General features: G+C 64.0%; 4 protein-coding genes across 4 annotated transcripts; 3 read left to right on the top strand and 1 right to left on the bottom strand.

Moving 5' to 3' along the window:
• The first annotated feature begins 1,433 nt into the window (after positions 1 to 1,433).
• RPL38 (ribosomal protein L38) lies at positions 1,434 to 3,495 on the top strand. Its single transcript, XM_062010834.1, has 5 exons — positions 1,434 to 1,495; positions 1,700 to 1,732; positions 2,279 to 2,339; positions 3,167 to 3,289; positions 3,399 to 3,495. Exons 2-5 carry the CDS (start codon positions 1,730 to 1,732, stop codon positions 3,422 to 3,424), a joined length of 213 nt encoding a protein of 70 aa, XP_061866818.1. The 5' UTR covers positions 1,434 to 1,495; positions 1,700 to 1,729; the 3' UTR covers positions 3,425 to 3,495.
• A 791-nt stretch (positions 3,496 to 4,286) lies between these two features.
• Positions 4,287 to 12,074, top strand: TTYH2 (tweety family member 2). The gene is made up of 14 exons (XM_062010773.1): positions 4,287 to 4,420; positions 4,916 to 5,088; positions 6,073 to 6,184; positions 6,501 to 6,721; positions 6,802 to 6,897; positions 6,983 to 7,055; positions 7,145 to 7,214; positions 7,356 to 7,411; positions 7,503 to 7,595; positions 7,684 to 7,776; positions 7,868 to 8,010; positions 8,114 to 8,299; positions 8,447 to 8,525; positions 10,364 to 12,074. The coding sequence occupies exons 1-14, from the start codon at positions 4,292 to 4,294 to the stop codon at positions 10,442 to 10,444; spliced, it is 1,605 nt and encodes a 534-aa protein (XP_061866757.1). The 5' UTR covers positions 4,287 to 4,291; the 3' UTR covers positions 10,445 to 12,074.
• Positions 12,075 to 13,121: 1,047 nt separating this feature from the next.
• Positions 13,122 to 19,932, top strand: DNAI2 (dynein axonemal intermediate chain 2). The gene is made up of 13 exons (XM_062011166.1): positions 13,122 to 13,304; positions 13,391 to 13,552; positions 14,233 to 14,351; positions 14,881 to 15,023; positions 15,577 to 15,690; positions 17,113 to 17,252; positions 17,365 to 17,487; positions 17,998 to 18,221; positions 18,470 to 18,605; positions 19,098 to 19,244; positions 19,396 to 19,620; positions 19,688 to 19,768; positions 19,924 to 19,932. Exons 1-13 carry the CDS (start codon positions 13,122 to 13,124, stop codon positions 19,930 to 19,932), a joined length of 1,806 nt encoding a protein of 601 aa, XP_061867150.1.
• Positions 19,933 to 21,928: 1,996 nt separating this feature from the next.
• On the bottom strand, positions 21,929 to 24,760 carry BTBD17 (BTB domain containing 17). The gene is made up of 3 exons (XM_062011006.1): positions 24,667 to 24,760; positions 23,436 to 23,712; positions 21,929 to 23,009 (listed from the first exon to the last, which is right to left on the bottom strand). The coding sequence occupies exons 1-3, from the start codon at positions 24,758 to 24,760 to the stop codon at positions 21,929 to 21,931; spliced, it is 1,452 nt and encodes a 483-aa protein (XP_061866990.1).
• Positions 24,761 to 26,705: the final 1,945 nt, after the last annotated feature.

The raw sequence follows: 26,705 nt of genomic DNA, 5'->3' as shown, positions 1-26,705 counted from the left end.
GCCCCGGTATCCCCACATCTCAGGCTCCAAAACGGAGCCCATGCTGCTTTTTGGGCTGAAAGCAGGTGATTTTGGGGGTCGTGCTGGTGTGCTGGTGCTCAGAGCCCCTGGGCAGGGCTGGATGGTGCCTCCATCCCCTGAGCTGAGCGCTAGGATGGCGCCTCGAGCCGTGATGGGCTCTTCTCATGCCCCTTTGGCTTTATTATCCTGCCACGAAGCTCACTCCATCCTCTGCCGTCTCTGCTGTGCTGTTGATTTACACTGTTAGTGCTTTAATTACACAATTGAGCACTCCTTAAAACATGAGAAACTGCTCAACTTTTGGAGCAATTAAAAGGCAGCCGAGGAGATGAGCCCGGCAGAGCGACAGCAGTAAATCAAACCATTAAACAGCTCGTCTGGGTGCTCAGGGAGAATCGTCCCACCCCAAAAACAGCTTCCCCTTGGAGTGGGAATCCCCGGGCTCCATCCCAGTAACGGGTTCTGGTGGGATGCTGGGAGCAGCTGGTGGGGCTGTCGCTGGGTGGGCGTGCTGAGGGATGCGCAGGGTGGTGGTGGGCAGTGAGGGATGGGCACACAGCAGCCCGTGGCAGAGCTCAGGAGCAGCCTCCCTGCAAAATCCATTCTCCCATCGCAGTGGGACATCCCGAGTGTCCCTTGGGCTGAGAGTAGTGAGGTTGGAGAGGGACAAGCCCCTCAGCCAGGGGGTCTGGCCCCTCCTGGCAGTGACTCAAGTGGGAGTCCCTGGCATGGTCTGAGGGGCTCTGGCGCTCAGGGCTATCACAGGGCACACCATGTCACGTCCCCAGACCCCCCGAAGACACTTCCAGCGTGAGATTTTGAGGCAGAGCTGGAAACTGTGTCCAAGGGGAGGGCAAACAGCCCTCTGTCCCCAGTAACCCCTCTGACTCCATCCAAGCACCCAAACATCCCCAGACACTGGTGATGTCTCAGATAGGGCTTGGGAGGATGGAAACAGCCTGAGAAGAAGCGAGGAGTTGGAGGGACAGGGACAGACCGGGGTCCCTGGCCCCAATTCCCGAGGATCCTTGCAGGGAGGTTGGGTGGTTTTGGACGTGGCTGAAGCTCTCTCTTGTGGCAAAGCTGCTCCATTACAGCCCTGCGCAAGCCGTCGACCCCGGCATCTTTCGCAGGGGACAACGGCCCAGGCCTCAGCCACGGACCCCCGCGAAAGATGCTGGGGCTCGGAGAACTGTAACACAACGCACCCAAACACGCCGAGCTCCTCCTCTGCGGCGGGGCCGGGAGGGAACCGGCTGCCCAATGCTTCCCTACATAACCCTCCATTAACCGTCCACGGGAGGGAGAGAACGGGCTGAGCCCCCTCAAACTCATCGCAGGCACCGCGTCCGCCATCGAGACTCCCACACGTTTGTCCCTTCGCCCGACCTGTAGCAAGAGGGGCGGGGTCTAAGTCCCGGATGCGGAAGTGCGTGCTGACTTCCGGCTTCGGCGGAGTTGGTGACGGTTGCGGGTATGGAGGCGATGGCGGCCGGGGGGGGGGGGGGGAGTCGGAATCCGCTGCCATCCGCGGCCGTGCGGGGCTGAGCGGCCCCAGGGGGGGTTCGGGGGAGGCGGGGGGAGCCGGCGGTGGCGGGTGGACGCCGGGCGAGCGCGGGAGGCGCTGGTGATGGGCGGCGGGATCACGCTGACGCCATCTTGGGTTGTTTTGCCGCAGGTTGGAACGCGCTGAGCCCGGGCCGCAGCCATGGTGAGCAGAGGGACGGGCGGGGGCCGGGCACGGCGGCGGGGCCTCGCCTCGCCCCGGGCGGCTGTGTGAGGGAAGGGGAGTGAGTGTCCCCGCTTGCCTGGGCCCCGGCAGCGGGAGGGGGCCGGAGAGCAGCTCTGGGGGAGACCTGCGAGCGCTGGTTGGTGACAAACGTGAGCAGCAACGAGCCCTCGTGAGCAAGAAGCCAACGGCAGCCTGCGGCCATCCGGGAGAGTGCGGGCAGCGGCTCGAGAGAGGTTCTGCTGCCCGTCTGCTCTGCCCGGCTGAGGCCTCGTCTGGAGTCCTGTGTCCGGTGCTGGGCACGGGAGGGATAGGGAACTGCTGCAGAGAGGCCAGTGCAGGGCCACCAAGATGCTGAGGGGCTGGAACGTGTGTGTGAGGCTGGGACAAACTGTGCTGTAGGCACCAAGGAGAGGCTCTGCCTGTGGCAATGTCCAGGGCCCTGAGGCAGCTGTTGTGGGTTGGGGGTCTCAGAACACCTTCTGACTGACCACTTGTGACCTGCTGAGTGTCTCTTTTCCTTCACAGCCTCGGAAGATTGAAGAGATCAAAGATTTTCTGCTTACAGCACGGAGAAAGGATGCCAAGTGTGAGTGTGGGGCTGCTGCAGCCAGGGGCTGGCCCTGACACAGCCAGCCTGAGTCTGAGGAGGGATTTCTACCCTTGTAAGGGGCTGGAGTCACCTGGATGGGGTTTCAGGGCCGGGTGGATGCTGCACTGAGGGAAATGGGCTGGTGGCTGATAGGGCTGGGACAAGGGCTGAGCTTAGAGGGTTCTTCCAGACCAGAGGACTCTGTGATAAGGCCAAAGGGGTGCTGCAGCCAGGGGCCCCGTGTCCCTGCAGCAGTTGAGGGATCCCCTGTGCTGGGGCTCAGTTGTGTACAGCACTGACCACATTTGGAGCAGCTTCAGCTCAGTGTAGCCCAAGGTCACCGTGTGGGGCAGAGGGACCCAGGAGGTTTGGGGGCCAGGGCTCTGTCATCCCCCAGCTCTGCTCCTTTGCTGTTCCCCCTGGGGTCCTTTGGCCAAGCTGCAGCTCACTGTTTGCAAACATCAGCCTGTGGAAAGCTCCAGATGGAGCTGCTGGGGACACCTCAGGTGGCAGCTGGATCCCACCCAGCCACCAGCCAACCAACTGAGCCCCTGAAAACACCTTGTGTGGGTGTCTGGTGCTGCTGAGGGGATCTCCCTGTGCTCTAGAGAGTTTGGATCCAGTTGTCACGGGGAAGAGGCGCTTGTGCTGCACAGCTGCTTTGTCAGCCAGGTGCTGTGGGTGAGGAGAGGCAGCTCAGCACCCAGGCAGAGCGTCCCCAGGCCTGGGCACCAGCTGGTGTCACACAGAGCTGGAGGGGAGGAGTGGGGGGCTGGCTGTGGGCTGGCTGCTGCTCCCCTCTGAGCTGCCCCTCGCTCCTGCAGCCGTCAAGATCAAGAAGAACAAGGACAACGTGAAGTTCAAGGTGCGCTGCAGCCGGTACCTGTACACGCTGGTCATCACGGACAAGGAGAAGGCCGAGAAGCTGAAGCAGTCCCTGCCCCCAGGTACCCCAGGGCACGGCTGGGGGCAGCCACAGCCCCCTCCCCAGGCTGGGCTCTGCTCAGCCCCCCCTGCAGCCCCTCACCACTCTGTGTCTTGTCTGTCTCTCTGCAGGTTTGGCTGTGAAGGAGCTGAAGTGATGGACCCCCTGCAGCCTCCCCCCTTTCCTGACCACAAATAAAACCCTGAGTTGTTGTTCTCTGCCCACCTACGCTGGCTGATGCCCTTCTGTCCTTCTGCCTGCTCTTCGGGGGTGGCACCTGCCCAGAGCAGCTCCCCCAGGGCCCAGTTCATCGTGTTGGGGGCTTCAGGGGCTGGGCTGGGTGTGCTGGGGGAAGGTCCCTGGGGTATGGGGGGGCTTGAGGGGGCAGAGGCTGTGCTGGGGCTCTCTGGAGGGGGTGGGTGGGCACTGGGAGGAGGGAATGTCCCTGAGGGGGGCTCAGCTTCCCCTTTGCTGTTGCCCATGCTGTCACCCCACTGCTGTGCAGCCGTGGTGGGGGCACAGGCGGGCGCTTGGCAACCCCGGCCGTGTCACAGCTGTTGAGGGGGGCTGAAGCAGCCCTGGGGTGCCCCTGGAGCAGGGGGAAGGGGGTGCCATGCCCGAGGGGGGCAGGGAAGGACTTGTAGGAGGAAAGGGCTGTGGGTTCCCCTACGGCAGCGAGGAAGCTGCGCACCGTGCCCGAATAGCAGGGAGGGAGCAGGACCCTGTACCAGCGGGGTCAGGGTGCCCCGGGGACGGAGGGGATGAGGTGCGGCGAGAGGAGGGGGTTTGGTGCCCGTACAGCGGGGGGTGAGGAGGGGGCGATGCCTCCATGGCGGGGGGATAAGGGGCGATGCCTCCATGCGGGGGGGTGAGGAGGGGGCGATGTCTCCGCGGCGGGACGCGGCCCGGGGCGGGGCGGCTGTGCGGGGGCGGGCTCGGCGCGCCGGGGCGGGCTCGGGGCGGGCAGAGCCCGCGGCGTGGCGGCTCGCAGCCCCCCGCCATCGCCGGCCGCGGCTCCCCCGCCATGCCGCCCGCCCGCCCCGACTACCTGGCGCCGTGGTGGGTGTCCTGGCTGCACGGGCTCCCGCACCGCGGCCTGCGCCTGCAGCCCCTGCCCGCCGCCTTCCGACCGCGGGACCCCGACTACCAGCAGGTACCCCCACCCGCAGCCCCCTCCCGCAGCCCCGCAGCCCCCACCCGCGCAGCGCGTCCCGTCCCCCGTTCCCTTCCCCAGCGCCGCGATCGCCTCTTTCATCGCCAGCTCCGCGCTCACACAAAGCGTCCTTCTAACGCGGGCACCCCCCGCCCCCCCGGGCCAGCCGCCACCGGCACCCGCCGCCCCGGGGACTGCCTCGGGGGGGTCGTGCAGCCCCCGCAGCCCCCGCAGCCCCCGCAGCCCGGGGCGCCGACCACCACCTTCCCCAGTGCGAGGGGGCAGCGGCGGTGCCCCGGCACGGCTCGGGGGGGCTGCAGCATCCCCAGCGCCGCCAGCCGCAGCTCCACGGCGCTGCCCGGGGCTGGGGACCGGGCCGGGCCGGGGCCGCTTCCCCTTTCCCCGTGTGACCGTCCCGTGCGGCGCCGGCCGCATCCTGCTGCTCCACGGCGTGTGACGGGCGCGGGCGCTGACTGTCCCCCCTCTCCATCCCAGTCGCTGCTTTTCTTGGGCTTGGTGGCCGCCGTTTGCCTCGGCCTCAACCTCCTCTTCCTCACCATCTACTTGATTTGCTTGTGCTGCTGCAAGAGAGACCAGGAGCCCGACACCAAGCAGCCCCACTCCTGCTGCATCACCTGGATGGCCGTCACCGCCGGGCTCGTCTGCTGGTGAGGACAGAGCTGTGCCGTGCCCCTGGCGCTCAGGGGGTTCTGTACTCCACCTGCTTTAATTACAGCCGTGCAATTAAACGCGGGCCAGCCCTTCCTCGTTCTGCACAGCCGGGGCTGCCGCCAGGACCGGCCAGGGGCCAGCCCTGTCCCTGTGCCCGCCCCACTGCTTGATCCCAGCCCGGCTGGTTAATCCCAGCCCGCAGCAGCTGGCAGGCAGCAGCGTGACCCAGCTGGCTGGTCCCACACACACGCGGCCTTAATTGCAACTGGAGCAATTAGGAGAGGGCACTTTTCACCCTGGTGACTTTCCAAGCCCATCTCAGTTTTTGGCAGCCCGTGGCTCAGAAGACCCCCTGCCAGCCAGCCCTCCTGCCCCCCAGCAGGCCTGGGGGCGGTGGGCACAGGGATGGGGCAGGGGGCCCTTTGGCTGCCTGGCCACGACCCGCTCGCCAGACAAAGGGGCTGGTTTTGCCTGGGCGGAGCGAGATGGCTGCCTGGGAGCCTTGTGTGGAGCAGGGAAACAGCACTAATGAGCTTGGCCTGTTCCCCCATAACCCCCCCTACCCAGCTCTTCAAACTGCTCCAGCCTCAGGGCACCCTGCAAAGCACAGCAGGAGGGCTGGAGGTGGCAGGGGATCTTTTGGCAGCTCCCTGGGGGCTTTGAACGACCCCCTCCCATCCCCACCCCCCCCACAACAGCCACACCGAGACAGTTTGTGGCCGTTAAAGGGCCAGTGTCTGTGGGTTGACTCAGTGTTGGCTGTGGGGAGCTGCAAGCCTGGCCAGGGCAGGGGCATGTGACTCCTGGAGCCAGCAGCCCGGCTTCACCCACTGGCACACCAGGTGCCAGCAGTGAGCCCACCACAGGGCCTGGAGCAGCCTCAGCGCAGCTCCCAGCCTGCCACCCATCCAGCCCATGTCCCCAAGCCCCGAGGCAGAATGTTTCCGTCCCCTGGCATCGGGTCCCCTCTCTGCCTGCAGCATGGCCATCGGTGTCGGCTTCTACGGGAACAGCGAGACCAACGACGGGGTGTTCCAGCTGCTCTACGCCCTGGACCACGCCAACCACACTCTGACGGGCATTGACTCACTGGTAGGGCCACGAGGCAGCGTCCCCTGACCCCCTCCATGTCCCTCAGGGTCCCCCATCCTGGGTTTGGCTACAGCACTGGGGAGGGAGGTGTCTGCCCGGCGCGGGAGGAGGGTGATGTCACCCCTCAGAATAGGGCCTTTGTGGCTGTGGCACGGCCAGCCCAGAGGACAGATCCAGCTTAAGCACAGGGTGTCAACATGGGGCAGCTCTCCCAGGGGATCAGTATCCTGTGGAGGGAGCAAACAGCTCCTCTGGCTGCGGGGGGTGCCGGTGGGGAAGCCCCCGGCAGCGGGACTCCCCGTGCCGGTGTGTGCAGGTGGCGGGCACCACGCTGCAGATGCAGATGGGTCTGGAGCAGCACATGGCAAGGCTGAACGAGGTGCTGGCCACGAGAGGGGATTACCTGCAGACCCTCAAGTTCATGCAGCAGTTGGCCGGCAGCATCGTCCTGCAGCTGTCGGGGCTGCCGGCGTGGCAGGGCCCCAGCGCCGACCTCACCGCGCTGGCTGCGCGCGTCGCCTACGTCGAGTATTACCGGTGAGCTCTGGGCTGCTGGGGCACGTCCTGGCGGGGCTGGCGAGGTGGGCACGTGTGACAGAGCCTTCCTCTGCACACAGGTGGTTGGCTTATCTGCTCTTCTTCATCCTCATCCTCACCGTCTGCCTCCTGGCCTGCCTGGGGCTGGCCAAGCGCTCCCGCTGCCTCCTCACCACGTGAGTATGACACGGCTCGGCGGTGCCAGAGCCGCCAGGGTGAGCAGAGCCAGGCCCCACGGCGTGCTCACCCCTCTCTCCACAGGATGCTGTGCTGTGGGCTGCTGACCCTCATCCTCAGCTGGGCCTCCGTGGCTGTGGACATGGCGGCAGCGGTGGTGAGCGGGGCTGTGCCGGGGCAGAGCCAAGGGCTGCGGGTACCCAACCTGTCCCTCCGGCCCCAGCCTCCTCCTTCTCATCCCTGCAGGGCACCAGCGACTTCTGTGTGGCCCCAGACAAGTTCATCATGAACCAGACAGAGAGTGATGTCAGTGCAGGTGAGAACTGCCTGTGGGGTGGGGGCACACTCGGGGCAGGGTCCTGGTGCTCCCCCAAAACCTGCCGGGGGTCTGGTGCCCTCCAGCACTGTCCTGCCAGCCCTGGGACGCTGATGCCAGCAGCTCCTGTTTGCTTTGCAGAGGTGGTTCACTATTACCTGTACTGTGAGCAGAGCCTGAGCAACCCCTTCCAGCAGGTATGAGGGAGCTGGGCAGCTGGCTCCGTGCTGACCGTGGCTGGGGGGTCTTGGGGGGCTCAGGGCCTCTGTGACCGCTGCCCCCTCGCAGGCTCTCACCGTGTTCCAGCGCTCACTCACCACCATGCAGATGCAGATCCAGGGCCTCATACAGTTTGCACTGCCCCTCTTCCCCACAGCTGAGGTAAGAGGTGGGGGGAACCGGGGCTCTGTGAACCCTCTCTGCTCCCCATCCTGCCCAGCACCTCCCTGACCCCCCTCCTCTCCCACAGAAAGACTTGCTGGGGGTCCAGCAGCTCCTCAACTCCTCAGAGACCAGCCTGCACCAGCTCATGGCCATGCTGGACTGCCGGGGGCTGCACAAGGTGAGCTGTGGGAGCTGGGATAGGGGTGTGCAGCTCCTGGGGTCACCCCCCCAGCACCACCAGCCCTGTCCCATCCCCTCTCCTGCTGCAGGACTACCTGGACGCCCTCATCGGCATCTGCTACGACGGGGTGGAGGGTTTGCTCTACCTGATCCTCTTCTCCTTGCTGGTGGCTGCCTCTTTCTCCACCATCATCTGTGCCACACCACGTGCCTGGAAGCACTTCGCTGGCAGGTGGGTCCTCACCCGGGGGGCACAGGCGGGAGCTGGGCACAGGGGCAGGCAGGGGACTGCCTCTGGGGCCAGGAGGGTGAGTGCTGGCTCTCTGTCCTCACAGGGACCGGGACTATGATGACATGGATGAGGAGGATCCCTTCAACCCTCAGGCGCGTCGCATCGCCGCCCACAACCCGTCCCGGGGGCAGCTCCGCAGCTTCTGCAGCTACAGCAGCAGCCTGGGCAGCCAGAGCAGCCTGCACCCCCCGGCACAGACCATCTCCAACGCCCCCGTCTCCGAGTACATGTGAGACCCCCCCTCCTCGCTCAGCACTGACCCTCGGGGTCCCCACGCCCTCCCCTCGGAGATGGGGCATCGCCCCAGGCTGGGGGCACAGGGTGGGAGTGGGGGTCTTGCTTTGCCCCCCTGGCTCTGATGGGCTCTCCCCTGCAGGAACCAGGCCGTGCTCTTTGGGGGGAACCCACGCTACGAGAACGTGCCGCTGATCGGCAGAGGCTCTCCTCCCCCTACGGTACGGCGGGCAGCTGAGGCCAAGTCCTTCCTGTGACAGCCCACGGGCTGGGGAGGGGGGTTGGGGTGAGCACAGAGCCCCTCCGCTTCACCAGGGACAGGGATGGGTGAGCTCAGCCCCCTCCCCCTGCCCTGCCTGCGAGCACAGCCCTCCTGAGCACGTCCCTCTTGAGCACGTCCCTCCTGCCTGTCTCTAACCCAGTTCCCAGCCGAGGCTGCAGGGAGAGGTCACCAGCCACGTGCTCAGAGGAGACCAAAATAGTCTTCCCTTCCCTTCAGCCGCCCTTCTCTGCTTTAGCTCTGATTTATTCAGGCTTTCCAAGGCCGCCCATCACAGCCCCTCGTGCTGTTCCCCCTCCCTGCTGCCTGTTCAGCCCCCCTGCCCGTTAATGCCTGCTTGCTTTTGCTTTATTTCCTTCTCTTTTTGTTTTCTATTGCTTTTTTTTTTCCCCTTTGCATCAATTCTTTGGGAGCTAAGTTGCCCATCAAGAGTAAGTCCAGCCACTTCCTTCTTCCTCATCCTGGGGCAGCAGCTGGGTTCCTTCCAGTCCTCCTCCTCCTCCTCCAACCCCTTTCCCTGCTTTGATTTCGGGGCTCGGGAGGGACGGGGCCATGTGTTGTAACCCGCTACAAGAGGATTTGCAGCTCTTGTACCACTTGTTCCACTCCACTTGCAGCTCTTGTCCCACTCTTGGGAGTGGAAACAATCCCCACCTCCATCCCCTTCTCTGCACAGTGCTTTTCCTCCTTTTCTGGCAGTTTGATGCCCTTCGATGCCCCCATCGAAGCGGTGGTGCCCCCCCAGCCCACCCCTCACGGGCACAGCAGCAGCACCACGGTGGTGCCAGGGCTGTGGCTCTGTGGCAGGGCCATGGTGGTGCCCGTGCCAGGGAGATGTTTGCCATCAGGTGAAGCGTGGAGCTGTGCCAGGCAGAGGCTGTAATCTGCTTGAGCAGGGCCGGCAGCTGGCGAGTCCTTCCCCAGGGAGAAGGGAGAGATGGACAGCAGGGGGTGGGGGGATTAATTTCAGCACTTCTGCCCACCCTGGTCTCATTTAACTGGGATTCAGCTCCCTGAGGAAGGACTTTCACAGTCCAAAATGACAAACTCGGGATAATCTCACTCACTGCCTGGCTGGGCTGTTTCCCCCCCACCCCCCCCTCCTGCCAGACGCTGCAGCAATCGCATGCTGTGCTGCTGGAGGGTCAGGAGGGGGCTGCAGGGTTTGGCCTCTGCCCTGGGCTCAGTGCTGGTGCAGGGCAGGGGGCATCCCAGTGTGAGCCCCTCGGGGCTGGATGCATCCAGGCTCGGTGATTAGGGCTGAATTTGGAGCCAGGCTGGGGTTGGGATGGACGTGACCAGTGTCCCAGCAGCATGGGGAAGGGGCACAGCACTGAGGCAATTGGAGTGACTTGGCTGAGGGGGAATCTCTTCCCTTCCAGCCCTCAAAAGAGGCTGTGGCCAGGGTCTGCCCCTCTTACCCATGGCAGCCTGACTGATTAATTGTGGATTAAAACAAATGGGAAGCAATCTTCCCTCCTCATCCTTGGGCTTTCTCAGCAGAGATGGCAGGGCAGGGGGTGGGTTGGATGTGTCTGGTGGGGGCTGGGGATGCAGACCCCCGTGTCCTCTCATAGAATCAATAGGCATCTGGGTTGTTAAAGCCCTTGAAGCTGCTGCAGTCCCAGCCCTCCCCTCACCCTGCCCAGCCCAGCACAGCCCTCAGCACCTCAGCTCCAGGGCTTTGGGATCCCTACAGGGCTGGGCACTCCCCCAGCTCCCTGGGCAGCCTGGCACAGGGGCTGACACCCCTGGCCTCTGTCTCCCCTCTCCCTGCAGTACTCCCCGAGCATGCGAGCCACCTACCTCTCGGTCACGGATGAGCACGTCAGGCCCCACAGCAGCGAGTTCCCGGCATAACCAGCGGCTCCGGGGGGAGGAAACGTCACCGGCGTCTGTGTGATGGCAACCAAAGACTCCTGGCCAAGCCACAACGAGCCCCACAGCCCCTCCTCAGCTTCTGCTCCGTCTCCAGTCTTCCTGCCTCAGGGCTGACCGTGCTCCCGGGGCCGGGCAGCGTCGTGGCCGTGGCCTCGCCGGGCGGCATCGCCGGGGATCCTCCACAGCCCCCAGCGGCTCCTCCTCCCACCCCGCTGCACCAGCTCGGGGATGTTTGACACCAGGGAAAGAGCCTGGTGCAGCTGCCTCTGCCTGGGGCCAGCAGCAGCTCCTTGGCTCCCGTAGCAATGCAGTACCAACCACTAGTGATCCCAGCCCCTTCCCCGTGCCCGCCGGCAGCTTTGCCCCCCGCCCCCTGCTCCTGCTGGGCACGGCCAGAGCTGGCTCCCCGTGCCCCCCTCGCTGGAGCTGCCCCTGCCCCCGAGGCTGTAGCATTAGGGATGGTTTGGCCCCTCTGGTTTTGCTTCCCTTCTGGGTTTGATGAGTTCCCGGCAGGGCAGAGGCGCAGTTGGGCTCGCTGCCTCTGTTCTGCCATGGGCTCACTGCAGTGCATGTTGGTAGCAGGGTTTGGGCTGGTTTGTAGGCTCTCTTTTGGCAGTTTGACTCCCCAGGGCGGGCAGGGCAGGGCTGGGGCAAGCTCCCCTTCTTCTGCAGGATGGCCCTGGGGTCACTGTGAGTTCCCTGGGAGAGTGTTAGGGACTACTCAGGCAGCCCTGGGGCAGGATGCGGCCCTGGGGATGGGAAGGCATGGTCCTGCAACCTCTGGCATTGCCAGGGCTTTGGGCAGAGCAGCTCTGAGAGGTGAGGAGCTGAGGGAACCAGCCTGAGCTGAACAGGATCCTTTGTGGCTGCCAGTTTCTGCACAGGCTGCCCCAGGTACCTTGGGAGGATATGAGCAAAGGCCCCTTCCCCACAGCACCCCTCACTCACCATGGGCAGGCAGAGCCCCCCACTCCATCCCATGGCCCCAGATCTCCCAGCCCAAAGGCTGCAGACAGAGTGCTGGGTGTTTTCCCACCCCTCACCCTTCTGGTCCCTCTTCCCCCCCAGTCCAAGTTCAGCTCATAACCACGTTTAGCACTGCAGCTCTGGCTTTGCTGGGGCTGGATTGCCTCCAGGGCTCTTCCTCGCTGCAAAGGCTGTGCCCAAGCCATGGGATCCCAGGCAAAGCCTTTCCCTGTCTGCTGGCAATTAGCAGCCCCCTCTGTGCTGCTGCTGGGGGTGATTCCCCCAGCTCCCTGCTTTGGCTAACAGTGCTGCAGCCAGGGTGGCCACCCTGGCCCCTCAGGTGAGCCAGGGGGGATCTTACTGATAGCAGTGACTCACTGTGTCTTTTACAGATAACCTGTGCATCCCCTGGGGCCCTCACAGTCTGTGTGTGGTACCTGGGACTGGCAGGACTGCCAGGGAGGGTTTATTAATTCTTTTTCTCAGCTTTTAATGTTCCAGTGTAACAGTACCGGTAGAAGAGTTGTTTTTAAAAGCATGTGAACTAACCTCATTAGGACTCCATCGAGGAGCTGGAGCCCAGCCTCGTTTGTATGGCCCTCTGGGGCAAAAAAAAAGACAATAAACCCTTGTACTAAACTTATCTCCTTCTCACAGGTGTCTCTGGGCTGACCTGCACCTCCTGCTGCTCCTGCTCAGGTTGTGTTCGGCACTTCAAGGCTCTTAGAAACACAGAGTCCCTGAATGCTGGGGTCTGGCAGGGCCCTGCAGAGCTGCTGCAGCCCCAGCCCCTGCTCCAGCAGCTTCCCCTGGCTCAGGGGGCACAGGAACGTGTCCAGGTGGGGTTGGAAACCTCCCGAGCAGGAGCTTCCACACCCTCCCTGGGCAGCCTGGGCCAGGGCTCCCTCCCCTCAGCACCAAAGGACTTGCTCCTGGTGTTTAAGTGGAACTTGTTGTGTCCCAGCTTATGCCCGTTACCCCTTGTCCTGTCACTGGGCACCAGAGAACAAAGTGTCCCCCCATCCTCACACCCACCCTTTAGGGACTTGAGATCCCCCTGAGCTCAGCCTCCTCCAGGCTCAGGTCCCTTATCAGTGCTCCAGCCTCGGGGGGGGAGGAAGGGGCATCTCAGGATAGCTGTCATCTGTATCCCGGGTGTTTTAAGGCTGCAGAAGCACCAGTTACACTGATAAAAACAACATCAGCACCGAAGCTTCCCACGTCCAGGGAAGCCCGGCACGGGCAGCTCCTTGTCCTCGCTTAAAGGACAATTGCACTGCATAACGCACACGAGCAGAGCCGCGCTAGTTACACCGCTCCTCGCTCGTTACACCGCTCCGCGCTAATTACACCGCTCCTCGCTCGTTACACCGCTCCGCGCTAATTACACCCCTCCGCGCTAATTACACCGCTCCTCGCTCGTTACACCGCTCCGCGCTAACTGCACCCCTCCGCGCTAATTACACCGCTCCTCGCTCGTTACACCGCTCCGCGCTAATTACACCCCTCCGCGCTAATTACACCGCTCCTCGCTCGTTACACCGCTCCGCGCTAACTGCACCCGCGCTCCCCCCGCGCCGTTGCCGCTGGGCGGCGGCGTCCCGTGGCCCAGCCCCGCGTTACCACGCAACGGCCGCCGCGGCCGGGCCGGGGGCTCCGCGGCTCCCTGCAGACCCCGCTCCCCGGCGCGATGGAGATCGTGTACGTGTACACACGCAAGCGCAGCCAGTTCGGCCGGCCCTGCCGCTTCTCGGAGCGGCCGGCGGCGCTGTGCGCCGACATCCCGCCGGACCCCGCGGCGGCCGCCGGCTTCGTGCTGCGGGGCGCCGCGGACGGCTGGGTGCAGCACACCAGCGACATGTCGGAGCACGAGGTGAGAGCTGCGGCGGGCGCTGCGGGGCGCAGACACGCGCGTCTGGTGCCGCACTGGGCTGTGTGCTGCCCGTGCCGCCCGCACAGGTCAACACGGAGCGGCTGCAGGTGGAAGCCCGCGGTGTGAACCACGCGGAGGGCGGCTGGCCCAGGGACATCAACCCGCAGGAGGTGGAGCAGGCTATCCGCTACAGGAAGAAAGTGGAGAAGGATGAAAACTACATCAACACCGTCACACACCTCGGCACCGTAAGGCCCTGCCCCCTGTGCCCCTTGGTCTGGTTGGAAAAGCCCCTGGAGCTGCTGCAGTGCCAGCCCTGCCCTCACCCTGCCCAGCCCAGCACTGAGCCACAGCCCTCAGCACCTCAGCTCCAGGGCTTTGGGATCCCTGCAGGGCTGGGCACTCCCCCAGCTCCCTGGGCAGCCTGGCACAGGGGTGACACTCCTCTCAGGGAAACAGTTCTGCCTCAGCTCCAACCTCACCCTCACCTGGAGCAACTTGAGTCTGTTTCCTCTTGTTCCTTGGGAGCAGAGAACAACCCCCCTCCAGCCACAGCCTCCTGTCAGGGAGCTGCAGAGAGGGCTCCTGTCTGCCCTCAGCCTCCTCCAGGCTCAACACCCCCATTCCCTCAGCCCCTCCTCAGCAACCTTGTGCTCCAGCCCCTTCCCAAGCTCTGGCCCCACTCCAGCCCCTCAGTGTCCCTGTGGCAGTGAGTGAGGGGCCCAGCACTGAGCACAGCCTTGAGCTGCAGCCTCCCCAGGGCCCAGCACAGGGAGATAATCCCTGCCCTGGTCCTACTGGCCATGTTAAACAATAATACAAGCCAGGATGCTACTGGCTTTCCTGGGCACTCTGCTGCCTGCCCAGCTGCTGCCAGTCTGCTGGATGAGGCGGCTTCCCAGGGGCACAGCCTGTGCTCCCCCTGCAGCTGATGGAGCACTGCATCAAGCAGAACAACGCCATCAACATCTACGAGGAGTACTTTGGAGAGGAGACATCAGAGCTGGAAGACGAGCCCCCCTCTGCTAAAACCCTCAGTGTCATCAGGTACAAAACCAGCTGGGCTCCCCGAGCTCTCCACAGCTGCAGATTAAACTGCCTTTGCACACGAGGGAGAGGGAGAACTCGGGGGCTTTTGGATAATGAATGGAAAGAGCTGCTGTGCCCCCCATTCTCCCTCACTCCACCTGTGCCCCTTCCCTGCCCTCACCCTGCCCAGGCACAATGGGGACAGACACCCCCAGCCTGGGACAGGCACAGCTCTGACAGCAGTTATTGTTTTGGTGCCTCAAAGGTTCCTTCCCAATGTCAGGGGCTCTTGGGTCGTTTCTACGAGTCAGATCCAGTAACAACGTTGGATTCTTCGAATGTATGACTGGAAAGACTTTATTAAATCATCAACTCTTCTCCCCCAGCCCAGCCCCCAGGAGAATCCCTTCCTGCACTTCATGCTGGAGGGCTGCAGCTTGTTTTAATTGCTATTGCCTCAGCCTCCTGTGGGAGACAAGTCACCCCAGGGCATGACAAAGCTGTTGGCAAACTAACACCTGGCTTTGATGTCCTCTTATCCAAAAAGGGATCCAAATGTAACCAAGAGGACTGCCACACGTCTCTCCTGGCACCCCGACACGTGCAGGAAGCTGGCAGTGGCTTATTCCTGCCTGGAGTTCCAGCAGAACACCAAAGACATGAGCTTCGACTCGTACATCTGGGATCTTGGTGAGGGGAGGGGCAGAGCCAGCGGTCGGTAAGGCTGCGGCTGCACTTTGTGTGTGCAGAGGGGAAGGAAAGCTGAGAGCACACCGGAGGGGCTGGGCAGGGGCTGGGTTCTGCTCTGCCCGCAGATCGATGCAGGGAAGGGGAGAAATGGGATCTGAAAGCTGTCCAACAGGTGGGAAATAGCTGCTAAAACCCTGCAGCATGACTTCATGAGGCACAGCAGGCAGCTGAGCCACTCTCATGTGCTCATGGGCGCTGGGATAGGAAAGACAAAGGCAGCACAAGCCCAGGCTGAGAACTGCCCTGGTCTGACAGACATTCTCCATGACACAAAGAGGGGTCAGGGTACTGGGGTTTGGAGTATCAGCGATCTGTCCCCAGTCTGGAAGGTGAGATCAGCTCCCTTCCCTGGCCAGGGCAAAGCATGCTACTGTCACAGCCGCCTTCCCCAGCCAGGCATGGAGCAGCAGGGGGCTGGCAGGGGGCTAGTGTAGGGCTGGGGGGTTGCTCACTCTCCTCCTGCCTTCACTCTTTGCTCCTTCCTTCTTGGCAGAAAACCTCAACAAGCCAGAGCTGATTCTCAAGCCCTCCTCACCCCTTGTGAGCCTGGAATACAACCCCAAAGACTCACACATCCTGCTGGGAGGATGCTACAATGGGCAGATGGGTAAGGAGGCTGGGGTTATTTAGCTTGGGTTATTTAGCCTGGAGAAGAGGAGCCTGAGGGGAGAGACAGAAGCACTCTGCAACTCCCTGACAGGAGGCTGCAGTGGGATGGGGTCAGTCTCTTCTCACAAGTCACAAGTGACAGCACAAGAGGAAACAGCCTCCAGTTGCCTCAGGGGAGGTTTTTAACCCAAGTGATTCTGTGATTCTATGAAGGTGAATTAGGCTTGAGGCCCTACTAATGAGGCTTCATCTTAATTGGGCAAAAGCCTGGCTCTGTGCTCAGAAAGGACCAAAGGTCATTAGCACTGTGGCTGGGAATATCCCAAGCGTGGCCTGAAGCTCTGGGGCTCTGTGTGCTGAGGGCAGGCCCGTGCCCAAGGGTGGGCAGGACATGGTGCCAGGCTGGTGCCAGGAGCCCTTGGCAGGCACAGAGGGAGTGGGTGGGATCCAGATCAGGTGCTGAGCTGTGTCTGTGCTCTGCTCCCACCTTGCCCACGGTCAAAGCCCAGGAGAGTTGCCATCATTCCATGCCCTGGATTGTGGCTGTGCTGTTGTTTCACGTGCCTGGCAGAGGGCCTCTCCTCGCCAGCTCCATTTGCAGCTCTGCCTTTCCTCAGCTGCAGGAGCCCTTTGACTGGTTTGATGTTTTCCCTGCCTGTTTGCAGCAGCAATCAGATCTGACAGGGCTGTGTTCCAGGGCTGCTCCTGCAGGCTCTGCAGGTGATGGAGGGGAGGGACATGGCCTTGTCCCTCACAGGCTCCCAGCAGCACATAGTGTCACATCCCATCTCCTAATCAGCAGCAGCAGTGAGAGGCCGTGTGTGCAGCTCAGTTCAAGCCCAGCCCAGCAGCCCAACCTCTGCTACGTGTCAGAGTTGGCTACTGCCAGCCACGGGGCACCTGCCTTTGTTAGCCAGGGCCCTTTGGGCATACAGGAGGGGAACACAGCCAGGGTCACATCACACCAGATGGGTTTTGGCAGCATCGAGCATAAGAGACACTGTTTGGAGGTGACAAGGGGACTGGGGGCTGCTCAGGCCACATCTAGTCCTACCACAAGCCCTTGTGCAGAGCAGGGGGGAGTCTTGGCAGGGGCAGGGGATGGGATGGCATTGTCTCTGGGAATTGGAAAGTGTCTGTATCACTAAAGAAATGCTGTGGCTGTCAGTGTGTTATCACCATCTAGTTTGGCACAGGCAGGAGGTGCAAACCACATTACCACTCACAGAGGGCATCCCTAGGGGTGATCACAGCAGCAGGAGCCCGACCTGTGGGGCACGTGCCTGGTCCTTCTGGGGCTGGGAAGTGCCGGGGGAGCAGTGGGTGAGGTTTGGTTCCCATTCCAGCTTGGGTAGTGGGGCAGCATCTCCTCAGGAATGACAAAGGAGCTGAAGGAGTGACAGCTCTTTTTCCTTCCCAGCTTACTGGGACACCAGGAAAGGGGGGCTGCCTGTGGAGGTGTCAGCTGTGGAGTTCAGCCACAGGGACCCCGTGTACGGAGCCATCTGGTTGCAGTCCAAAACAGGCACTGAGTGCTTCTCAGCCTCCACTGACGGGCAGGTAAAGTCCACAAGGGCTTCCCCAGACCTTCACCAGCATGGCAACCAGCCTGGTGCCTGGATTCCAGCACACTCAGCCCCTGCAGCCCCCTGCCACTGCGTGTGCCGTGCAGGTCCTGTGGTGGGACGTCCGCAAGCTGTCTGAGCCCACCGAGACGCTGGTCCTGGACATCACCCGCAGGGGGCTGCTGGAGAACGCCCTGGGAGCTGTCACACTGGAGTTTGAGCCCACCATGGTGAGTGTCCCCACTGAGCTGAGCTTGGGGAGCACTGCCTGGGCATCCCCGTGGGCAGGGGAGGCTCCAGGGGACTGGCACAAGCATCCAAAGTGACCCAGAGCCTCCTGCTGCAGCTTATCATACAATCACACAAGTGTTTGGGTTGGAAGGGCTCCTGAAGCTGCTGCAGTCCCAGCCCTGCCCTCACCCTGCCCAGCCCAGCACTGACCCACAGCCCTCAGCACCTCAGCCCCACGGCTTTGGGATCCCTCCAGGGCTGGGCACTCCCCCAGCTCCCTGGGCAGCCTGGCACAGGGGCTCACACCCCTCTCAGGGAAACAGTTCTGCCGCAGCTCCAGCCTAAATCTTGCTCCCAGCATGTTTTTGCCCAGCTTTGCGAGCCCCGGGGCTGTTTAGAAGAGGAAGAAGGCTGAGGGAGGAACCTCATTAACACTTGCAAGTACCTAAAGGGTGGGTGTCAGGAGGATGAGGGGACACTTCTTTGCACTCACCCACTCCCACCCTCAGCCCACCAAGTTCATGGTGGGCACAGAGCAGGGCATCGTCATCTCCTGCAACCGCAAGGCCAAGACACCCCCGGAAAAAATCAGCAGCACCTTCAGTGGCCACCACGGGCCTGTCTGTGCCCTGGCCAGGAACCCCTTCTGCACCAAAGTCTTCCTGACAGTCGGTGACTGGACTGCTCGGATCTGGTCAGAGGAGACCAAGGAGTCATCCATCATGTGCACCAAGTAGGTGTCAGGGTGCATTTGCCCTGAAAAGAGCTCCTGTAAGAGCTTGTTTGGGGCAAGTGAGGGCAGATCTGGCTGCCTGGGGAAGGCAGGAGGAGGTGGGATGATCACCAAGGTGCCAGGGTGGCTGAGGGCACTGCAATGCCAGGGCCGGGCTCTCAGCTGAAGACACTGCACAGGCAGCAGCCATGGGGCCAGGGGGGATGGAGGCCACAAGCTCATCCCCGTGGCATCTGGTCTGCCCACAGGTACCACCTCTCCTACCTGACAGACGGGTGCTGGAGCACTGTGAGACCGTCTGTCTTCTTCACCACACGGTCAGATGGGACCCTGGACATCTGGGATTTCCTCTTCAAGCAGAACGACCCTTCCCTCAGCCTGAAGGTCAGGTCAGGGTCCCCCAGCCTGGGAGGGGAGTGGGCGCTGCCCCCTGCCCTGCACAGAGCAGGCAGAGCCAGGGGATGGAGCTCTGGACACAATCCATCAGGCAGCTGTTCTCCTGGCAGCCCTGGAGCCCCGTACAATCACAGAATCCTTTCGGTTGGCAAAGCCCCTGAAGCTCCTGGAGTCCCCCCCTCCCCTCACCCTGCCCAGCCCAGCACAGCCCTCAGCACCTCAGCCCCACGGCTTTGGGATCCCTGCAGGGCTGGGCACTGCCCCAGCTCCCTGGGCAGCCTGGCACAGGGGCTGACACCCCTCTCAGGGAAACAGTTCTGCCTCAGCTCCAACCTCACCCTCCCCTGGGGCAACTTAGGGCCGTTTCTTCTTGTCCTAATCCGTGTGGATTTGCCTCTGCCAGCTCATCCTGGCTGATTTCCCCCGTGGGGTGTCAGGTCAGGGCCGAGTGCCACCACCTCCCCCTCCCATCCTCCCCAGGTCTGTGACGAGCCCCTGAGCTGCCTGAGGCTGCAGGACAGCGGCTCTGTGGTCGGCTGTGGCTCGAAGTTGGGCACTGTCACCCTGCTGGGCATCACCTCCGGGCTCTGCACCCTCCAGAGGAACGAGAAGGCTTTGGCCACAGCCGTACGTACGCCACGAGCCGCCCCACCAAAGCCCTGGCACAGCCCTCGGCACCGCTGGCACGTCACCAGCCCCTCTGCCAGCGAGTCCCACGCCGTCCCCGTACGGAGCACTCAGGGTGCCCCCTCACCCCTCACCCCACCCCCTGCCCCAGATGTTTGAGCGGGAGACGAAGCGGGAGAAGCTGCTGGAGGCGCGGCACCGCGAGATGCGGCTGAAGGAACGCGCCCGGGCCGAGGGGCAGGAGGCTGCGGCGGAGGAGCCGCCGGCACAGGCTGCCCAGGACGTGCTGCACCGAGCCCGCAGGGACTTCGTGGAGCTCATCGAGGCTGAGCTGCAGAGGAGGGCACGGGCTGAGGCCCAGCAGCAGCCTGGCAAGGTAAGGGATGGGAGTCAGCAGGGACACCGTGCCGTGGCGCAGGGCACAGGGCAGCTCTGCCTTTCAGGGTAAACAGCAGCCGGGAGAGGAGGCGGCTGTGCCGGAGGAACAGAGCCAGCTGCCCAAGGACAAGGTGGATGATGCCAAGGTCAGCACAGCCCGTTGCTTTCCCCCTCCTCCCCAGGACTGCTGCTCATGTGTGGGGATGGGGCTGCCATCCCCCAGCTGGGCAGAGCTGGGGGGTCTCTGGCTCCGTGGGGTGGTAGGCAGAGGGCTCTGACCCCACACCTGCTCCCTCCGCAGGAGCCGTAGCCAGGCTGGGCCCGTGGGCTGCCCAGCAGCCCTGGTGTTGGTCACTGGATGATGCCCAGGCTCTTTGTCCTCCTCGTGTGTTCTTTTCTTTGAGGTGAATAAACAGGAGCTTTCCAGGTCATGTTTCCTGTTTGGTCACAGCAGGGTTGAGCAGAGGGTGGGAAAGTCACATCCTCTCACTCTTCACCTCCCACCCTTGGGCCAGGCCAGGGATCAAAGCTGGCTGCCAACCCCAGTGGAGTGGCCACAGAGTGTCCCCTGGCACGTCCCCAGCCCAGGGTGCAGCGGTGGAAGCTGGTGCTGGCAGTGGGGTCCCAGTGCAGCACGGTGCCCCTTCCCAGCTGGAGACTTTGCCCCCAACCTGCTGCTACCCCTGCAGTGCTTGTGCTGGGGTTATCAGCGCTGGGCAAACACAGCCCAGCTGGTGTCAGCTGGTACCCCTCCATCAATCATTAACCAGCCCCCACAGCACAGCCCTCTGCCACCCCACGGCACAGCCGGCAGCAGAGGGATGGGGCCACTGGGGGGTCCTGTGGGCCAGGGCTGGGGGTCCTGGCAGGACCCTTCCCCAGGCTCTGAGAGGAGCTGTGGGCACATCCTGCGTGTGTGGGGTGTGCACGTGGCAGAGGGGATGGGCTCAGGTCCCATCCTGGCAGCGTGGGCAGAGGGTGACAGAGCCTGTGGTGCTGAGCTGCTGTGTCCCACAAGCGCTGCCAGGTTCTTGCCTGGCTGTGGGAAGTGGGCAGCAGCCTGGCAGCTCAGCCCAGCACCTCGCTCAGAGCCAGCCTGAAGTGTCCCAGTAACAGAGCTGGGGAAGGGGCTGGAGCACAAGGGTGCTGGGGAGGGGCTGAGGGAATGGGGGTGTTGAGCCTGGAGAAGAGGAGGCTGAGGGGAGACAGGAGCCTGGTCTGACACTCCCTGGCAGGAGGCTGCAGGGAGCTGGGGGTCGGGCTCTTTACCCCAGTAACCAGAGGAATTGGCCTCAAATTGCCCCAGGGGAGGTTGAGATTGGAGCTGAGGAAAAACTTTTTCCTCTGGGTGACTGAGCACCATCCTGCCAGCCCCAGCACCCCGTGGCATCCCCTGCACCAAGGGCTTTGCACAGCACCCCGTGCCCCTGCAGCCTCCCACTGCCGTCCCTGCTGGTGGGAGGTGAGGGGCGTGGGGAGGCAGCTCTCCCTGTGCCAAACCTGCCCCGAGGCAGAGACCCAAGTCCCCAGGGAGGGACACAGCCATGCTGAGCAGTGACTGCAGCCAGGAAGCGCCCCCGTGGATGCTCAGCACCAGGTACGGATGGGGCCATCTGGGTGCAGAGTGGTCTGGACGGGCATTTGTCCTTCTGAGGGCTGCATGAAGGAGATGTGCTGAGCATGGGGTGGTGTGACCGCTGTGCACAGCCCCCTAAGAACGCCCCTGCATGCCCCACACTTGTTTTCTGCTTTTATTGAGAAGGAGGGTGGAGGGTGCCTGGGCAGAGATGGGGCAGTGTCCAGCCATCAGCTGGGACGGTGCCCCTCACATCTCCTCCACCCAGGGAGGCAGCTGGACCAGCTGCCCCAGCCTGGGCACACACACAGATCACCACCAAGCCCTGGGATGCTGCTGCTGGGGTCCCTGTGCCAGCAGCCTGACCCAAGGCCCAGCACAGAGACCCCGGTGCCACAGGGGTGGCATCACAGGAGGGATGACAGGCTGACCTTATCCCCATCCTGTTGCCCACGGGGGTCTGTGAGCTCAGGGTGTGCCTGAGGACAGGGGCTGCACGTTTCACCTTCTGCACCATCTGTCTCTTCATGTCCCCCATCCCCAGCTCCCCACAGGCACCCAGGGACAGCGACGGGGACGGGACATGGCAGGGGGACAGCTGGGGAAGGGTTGGGCAGCCCCAGGGCCCTCCTGACACGGGGACCTCCATCTACCTACGAGCAGGAGAACCAAACACGAGCCTCCCCACGGGGCTGGGGACAGTCCGGCGCTGACACCCGGGTCTGCCTCGTTATTTCTTCACCTTGATGAGGGAGTGGTAGACGGGTTTGATGATGATGTGCAGGTGCAGGGAGTTGTCGATGAGGTACTCGGAGGTGCGTTTCTGCAGGTCAGCATGGGCCAGGAAGTCGGCCACCTCGTCGGAGCTCTGGTGGAAGCTGTAGGCGTGTTTCACCAGCACGCGGCCCTGCTGCCGCACGCCCACCAGCACCGTCTTCTGGAAGCTGACGCCGGCAAAGTCGGGGCTGCTCATGGCCGGGGTGATGACGAGACGGGGACGACCATCCTCGATGCGCACGGGTTGGATGGCGCCCGAGGCCGAGTCCGAGTAGACGGGGCGCAGGCTGACGGGCAGCCAGCGCGGCGAGAACAGCACGTTCCACGTCACCCTCTTCCCGGCGTCGTGGCTGCTGGGGCCCAGCTGCGTCTGGAAGCTGGTGCTGCGGTCGTCCCGCGCGGGGTTGGTGATGACCCACTGCGAGCCCCAGCTGGGGGCGAGGTAGTTGCGAGGCAGGAACATGCTGCAGTTGACGTCGAAATACTTGGCGAAGTGGAGCGGGGAGGCGGCGTGGAACTGGAACGCCTGGAAGAGCAGGTCCTGCACCGCGCCGTGGTGCCGCGCCAGCACCGCCGACTGCGCCTGCAGCCTGAAGAGCTGGCTGGGAGCGATCATGGGGTAGCGGATGGAGCGCAGCACCCGCTCGGCCACGGGCCCCTCGGGCTGCCGGCGGCTCAGCCAGCCCTCCACAGCGGTGTAAAGCTCCAGCTCGCTGTGCAGCACCAGGTCGGAGCGTTCCAGCAGCAGCAGCAGCAGCTCCATGCTCACCGAGCCCCACTCGGCGCTGCCCAGCACGGCCGAGAGGTTCCAGGCCAGGAACTGGAGGCAGCTCTCCTGCAGTGCCGCGTCCCCAATGCGCACGGCGTAGTGGTACCAGCCCACCACATGGCCCTGGCTCGACTCGCTGGCCAGGTGGCTCTTCATGTAGTCGGCCACGCCACGCTGCAGCCCCCACACCCGGTACTTGCTGGCCAGCTGGTGCATGGGGATGGCTTGGTGCAGCAGGATGGAGACCCCGCCGCAGTACAGGTACCTGGGGCAGAGCGTGGGGCCGTGACCGTGGGGTGCCCTGATCCCCTGTCCAGCACAGCCCCAGGCTCTGGCAGCAGGGATAGAGCATCCTGGGCTGTACCTCTCCAGGCATCCCCTCCCATGGGGCCCTGCAGTCCCAGGGAGTGTCATCCTTTGGCTGCATCCCTCTGTGTGTCCCCACCCCATGGGGTCTCCATGGTCCCCAGGGGCGCATCCTCTCTCCTTGGCCACATCCCACAGTGGTCCTCAAAGGAACATGTGCTCTGCTGGGCTGCATCCCTCTGGGTATCCCCATCCCATGTATCCCCACAGTCCCCACGGGAGCATCCTTCTTTGGCTGCATCCCTTGTACCATCCCCATCCCCTGGAGCCTCCCCAGGGAGCTGCATCCCTCCCACCATCCCCATCCCACGGGCTCCCCACGTGCCTGATAAACTTGTCGAAGAGCGCAGCGGTCTCGGGCGGCTCGTGCAGGGTGACGACGCTCTGGTTGCGCAGGAGGCTCTCAAAGACCTCGCTCTGGAGGCTGAGCAGCAGCTGGTGGGTGTGGAAGACCTTGGCCTCGTCGGAGGCGGCCGAGCGCACCCGCAGCACCGAGTCGCTGCCGTTGCCGTTGTGCAGCAGCTCCTGCAGCCGCTGCAGCAGTGTCAGTGAGTGGTTGATGGTGGCGGCCGTGGCGTCACCGCTAAGGTCGGATCTCTGGGCTGTGGGGAGATGGGGTCGTCCCAGTGCTGCACCCCAAGAACCAGGGGTAGCCCGGCTCTGAGCACACCCTCCCTCTGCTCCCCTCAGGCTGGCTGGTGCCCAAGGGGATGTGGGGAGGATGAGGGGACGTGGGGACAGTTGCATCCTTGGGAGCCAAACCCCTGCTTTTCCACAGCAGATGAGACTACCGTGTCCCAGGCTGAGACGTGCTGGGAAATGGCCCTGTGCCGGGCAGCACTGGCCCACAGCCCAGTCTGCCAGCCCCAATGCCATCCCTGCTGAGGGCAGAGCGAGCCTTGGGCATTGTCCCTGACCCCCTACAACCTGCATTGACATGTGGGGCACACGAGAGCCCATAGCTGTGAAGAGCCAAGTTCCTCTCCCTTCCTGCAGCTGCGTATGCCGGCAGCCCAGCCTGGCCATGCTCCATACCCCTCACCCTGCCGTGCTCCCAGTGGGGACGGGGACCAAGACAGTGTGGGGAGCCTTTGTCCTTATGCTCCTCTCCCTCACACCTGGCACAATGCCCACCTACTCCTCAGATCATCTTTCTGCCAGGGTGAATTTGGCCCCGTATCTCTCAAATCCCATCTTGCCAGCCGGCGAGCTGCTGGATTACCCGTCCCAGCGCCGGCTTAAGCACAGCTGAGCAGGGAAGAGGGAGGGGAGTGGGATCCCCCTCACCCTGCAGTACCCAACATCGCTGCCCACAGCACTCAGCCTTCCCTGGGCAGGGGGGAGCACAGCCCAGCTCTCACCCTCTGCACCTCCCAGCCCCTTCAAGGCACAGCCATGGGACACAGCAGTCCAGGAGCTGCATCCTTCCCCCAACCAGCACCACAACAGCCGCCCAAGAGCTGTGCCCAGCCTCCCACGGGCATCACCACAGCCCTTGGCACTCAGCAAGGGCAGCGGGACCCCATCATGCCTCCCCCCACCACAGCCACCCTTACCGGCTTGCACAGTGAGGAGGAGGAGGAGGAAGGCAGCAGCGGTGCAGCCCCAGCGGCAGGCGGCCACGGGCCGGGTGCCCGTCAGCCCTCTCATGGCTTCGCAAGCGCATCTGCCGGGCGTCGGGCTGGGGCGAGCGCGCGGTGCCCTCCTGGCGCTTATGTAGGCCACGAGCGCTCCCAGCCCGCGCCGCCACATCGATTGGTGGAAACTGGGACCGGCCGTTGCCAAGGGAACCTCTTCCAGCCCCCATCCATCCCACCCTGAGCCGGGACCCCGGCCCCGAGCCCTGGGCTGGCCTGACGGGGTGTCCCGGTGAGTCCCGGCGTGCCACGGCGGCATCTTCGTCCCGCTGCTGCCGCTGCTGTGCCGCAGCCCCGGGCAGAGCTGCAGCCCTTTGTGCGGCAGCGGGGGTCTTTGCATTCAGGGCACAGCGTGGCCTCCCTGCTCCCCCCCGCCTCATGGGTATTCATGCCGGCAGCAGCCCATCACCATGGCATCCGGGCTGCCGGCAGGAACTGCCTGCCCTTTTCCCAGCCTTTGCAGCCAAGAGGCTGCCAGCGTGGTGTGGGTGCCCTGTGCCAGCCTCCGCTGGCACCTCGCCTGCACAAGTGGCTCCTGGGGGGCTTTGTGATGGGCTGGGGGTGGCATTTGCTCCCCTGCAGCTCTGGTGTCACACGTGGGGCCTGTGTGGCTCTGGCGCAGGGCTGGGGGTGTTGTGGGCTGTCCCCCAAGCAAGCAGGGTGGGAGTGGGGGGTGTCTGCACCCCACTTTTGCCCCTGGCCCTGGTGGCATCGTCACGATGGGAGCCAGGACTGGTGGTCCCAGCCAGGGGGACAGACCCTGCAGCTGCTGGCACTGTGCTCAGCCCCAGGGCCGCCACACAGGGTCACACCTGAGGTGATGGTGTGGCTGGTGCTCATTTCATGCCCTGGCACTGCCAGCACCTGCACCCCACAGCAGGAGGGACCCCCGCACAGGGAGTGAGTGATTCATGGGGTGAATGTGGCCATCAGGGCATGTGAGGGGGGAATAGGATGGTGGTGGGCAGGGCTGCCAGCCAGGCAGGGGGGCTCTGGCTGAGTGAGGAGGCTCAGCCCATCTGCCCCTTGGCGTCAGCTTGCCCAGCCCTGGCACGGTGCCTCTCGGTGCTGCCGCCGTGGCCGGGGGTGCCTTCATGCCAACGAGGGCTTCTGAGGACAGGTTGGCTTCAGGCTCACGTGGGAGAGGAGAGGGGGCCGTGGGGCTGAGGAGCCCCGTCCCTGAGCACGGCCCCACGGAGGGTGAGCACAGGGCCAGGGCTTAGACAGGCTCTCCAGATGTCGTGTGTGGGCAGATGGTGCCGCAGCTGCCGGGGGGGGTGGGCATCACCCGTCTGTCCCTGACCCACGGGCGGAGGGGCTGGGGACAAAGCACCCGGCCGTGCCCGTGCCACGCTCCCGGGGCTCTCCGGCCCCTCGCAGGGACGGGCAGGGGGTGCCGGAGCTCTGAAGCCCCGCGGGGCAGGGCAGCCCGAGGCAGAACACAGGGGCTGCCGGGGGACGCGGGGCCCCCGCCGCGGCTCAGTCGGTTAACGGCTCACCGCGTCCACCGATGCCTCATTTAACAGCCCGCCCGCAGAACAGCAGCGTGCCCGGAGCGTGGGCACGGGGAGGCGCCGGCACGCTGCCAGCCCCGAGACCCGCGTGTGTCCTCCCCCTGGGGCATCAGGTGGCCCTGGGGCAGGGTGACATGGGCTGAGAGCTATGGGGGGACACGGGGAAGTGTGGGGCCGGTGCTGAGGTCACTACGGGTCAGGGCACGCACCCGCAGCCCCGGTGAGGTGGAGGGAGCAGCTGTGCCGGTAATTGCGGCTCACCATGGAGACCTGTGCCAGGCGCTGTCCCCACGCACTCGGACGACCCTCCCTGTTGCTGTGGGACGAGCTCTGTCACGGTCACTCGGGGCTGTCACAGCACACAGGTGATTCTATCCCTGTCCCCCGTGGGAGCAGTGAGACCTGGGGACGTCCCCTTGCCCTGCCCGCGGCTCTGCCCACGGC

Source organism: Colius striatus, chromosome 18 (genome assembly GCF_028858725.1).
Source record: "Colius striatus isolate bColStr4 chromosome 18, bColStr4.1.hap1, whole genome shotgun sequence".
NCBI lineage: Eukaryota > Metazoa > Chordata > Aves > Coliiformes > Coliidae > Colius > Colius striatus.
This window is presented reverse-complemented; position numbering and strand designations above follow the sequence as displayed.

Coding starts and splice junctions, on each gene's coding strand:
- RPL38 (XM_062010834.1), top strand. Junction 2,340..3,166: donor ACGGAGAAAGGATGCCAAGT/GTGAGTGTGGGG, acceptor TCGCTCCTGCAG/CCGTCAAGATCAAGAAGAAC. Junction 3,290..3,398: donor GAAGCAGTCCCTGCCCCCAG/GTACCCCAGGGC, acceptor GTCTCTCTGCAG/GTTTGGCTGTGAAGGAGCTG.
- TTYH2 (XM_062010773.1), top strand. CDS start 4,292: ATGCCGCCCGCCCGCCCCGACTACCTGGCGCCGTGGTGGGTGTCCTGG. Junction 5,089..6,072: donor ACCGCCGGGCTCGTCTGCTG/GTGAGGACAGAG, acceptor CTCTGCCTGCAG/CATGGCCATCGGTGTCGGCT. Junction 7,596..7,683: donor CCCTCTTCCCCACAGCTGAG/GTAAGAGGTGGG, acceptor CCTCTCCCACAG/AAAGACTTGCTGGGGGTCCA.
- DNAI2 (XM_062011166.1), top strand. CDS start 13,122: ATGGAGATCGTGTACGTGTACACACGCAAGCGCAGCCAGTTCGGCCGG. Junction 14,352..14,880: donor AAAACCCTCAGTGTCATCAG/GTACAAAACCAG, acceptor TTATCCAAAAAG/GGATCCAAATGTAACCAAGA. Junction 18,222..18,469: donor TCATCCATCATGTGCACCAA/GTAGGTGTCAGG, acceptor GTCTGCCCACAG/GTACCACCTCTCCTACCTGA.
- BTBD17 (XM_062011006.1), bottom strand. CDS start 24,760: ATGAGAGGGCTGACGGGCACCCGGCCCGTGGCCGCCTGCCGCTGGGGC. Junction 23,713..24,666: donor CCTCCTCACTGTGCAAGCCG/GTAAGGGTGGCT, acceptor ATCTCCCCACAG/CCCAGAGATCCGACCTTAGC. Junction 23,010..23,435: donor CTCTTCGACAAGTTTATCAG/GCACGTGGGGAG, acceptor GCTCTGCCCCAG/GTACCTGTACTGCGGCGGGG.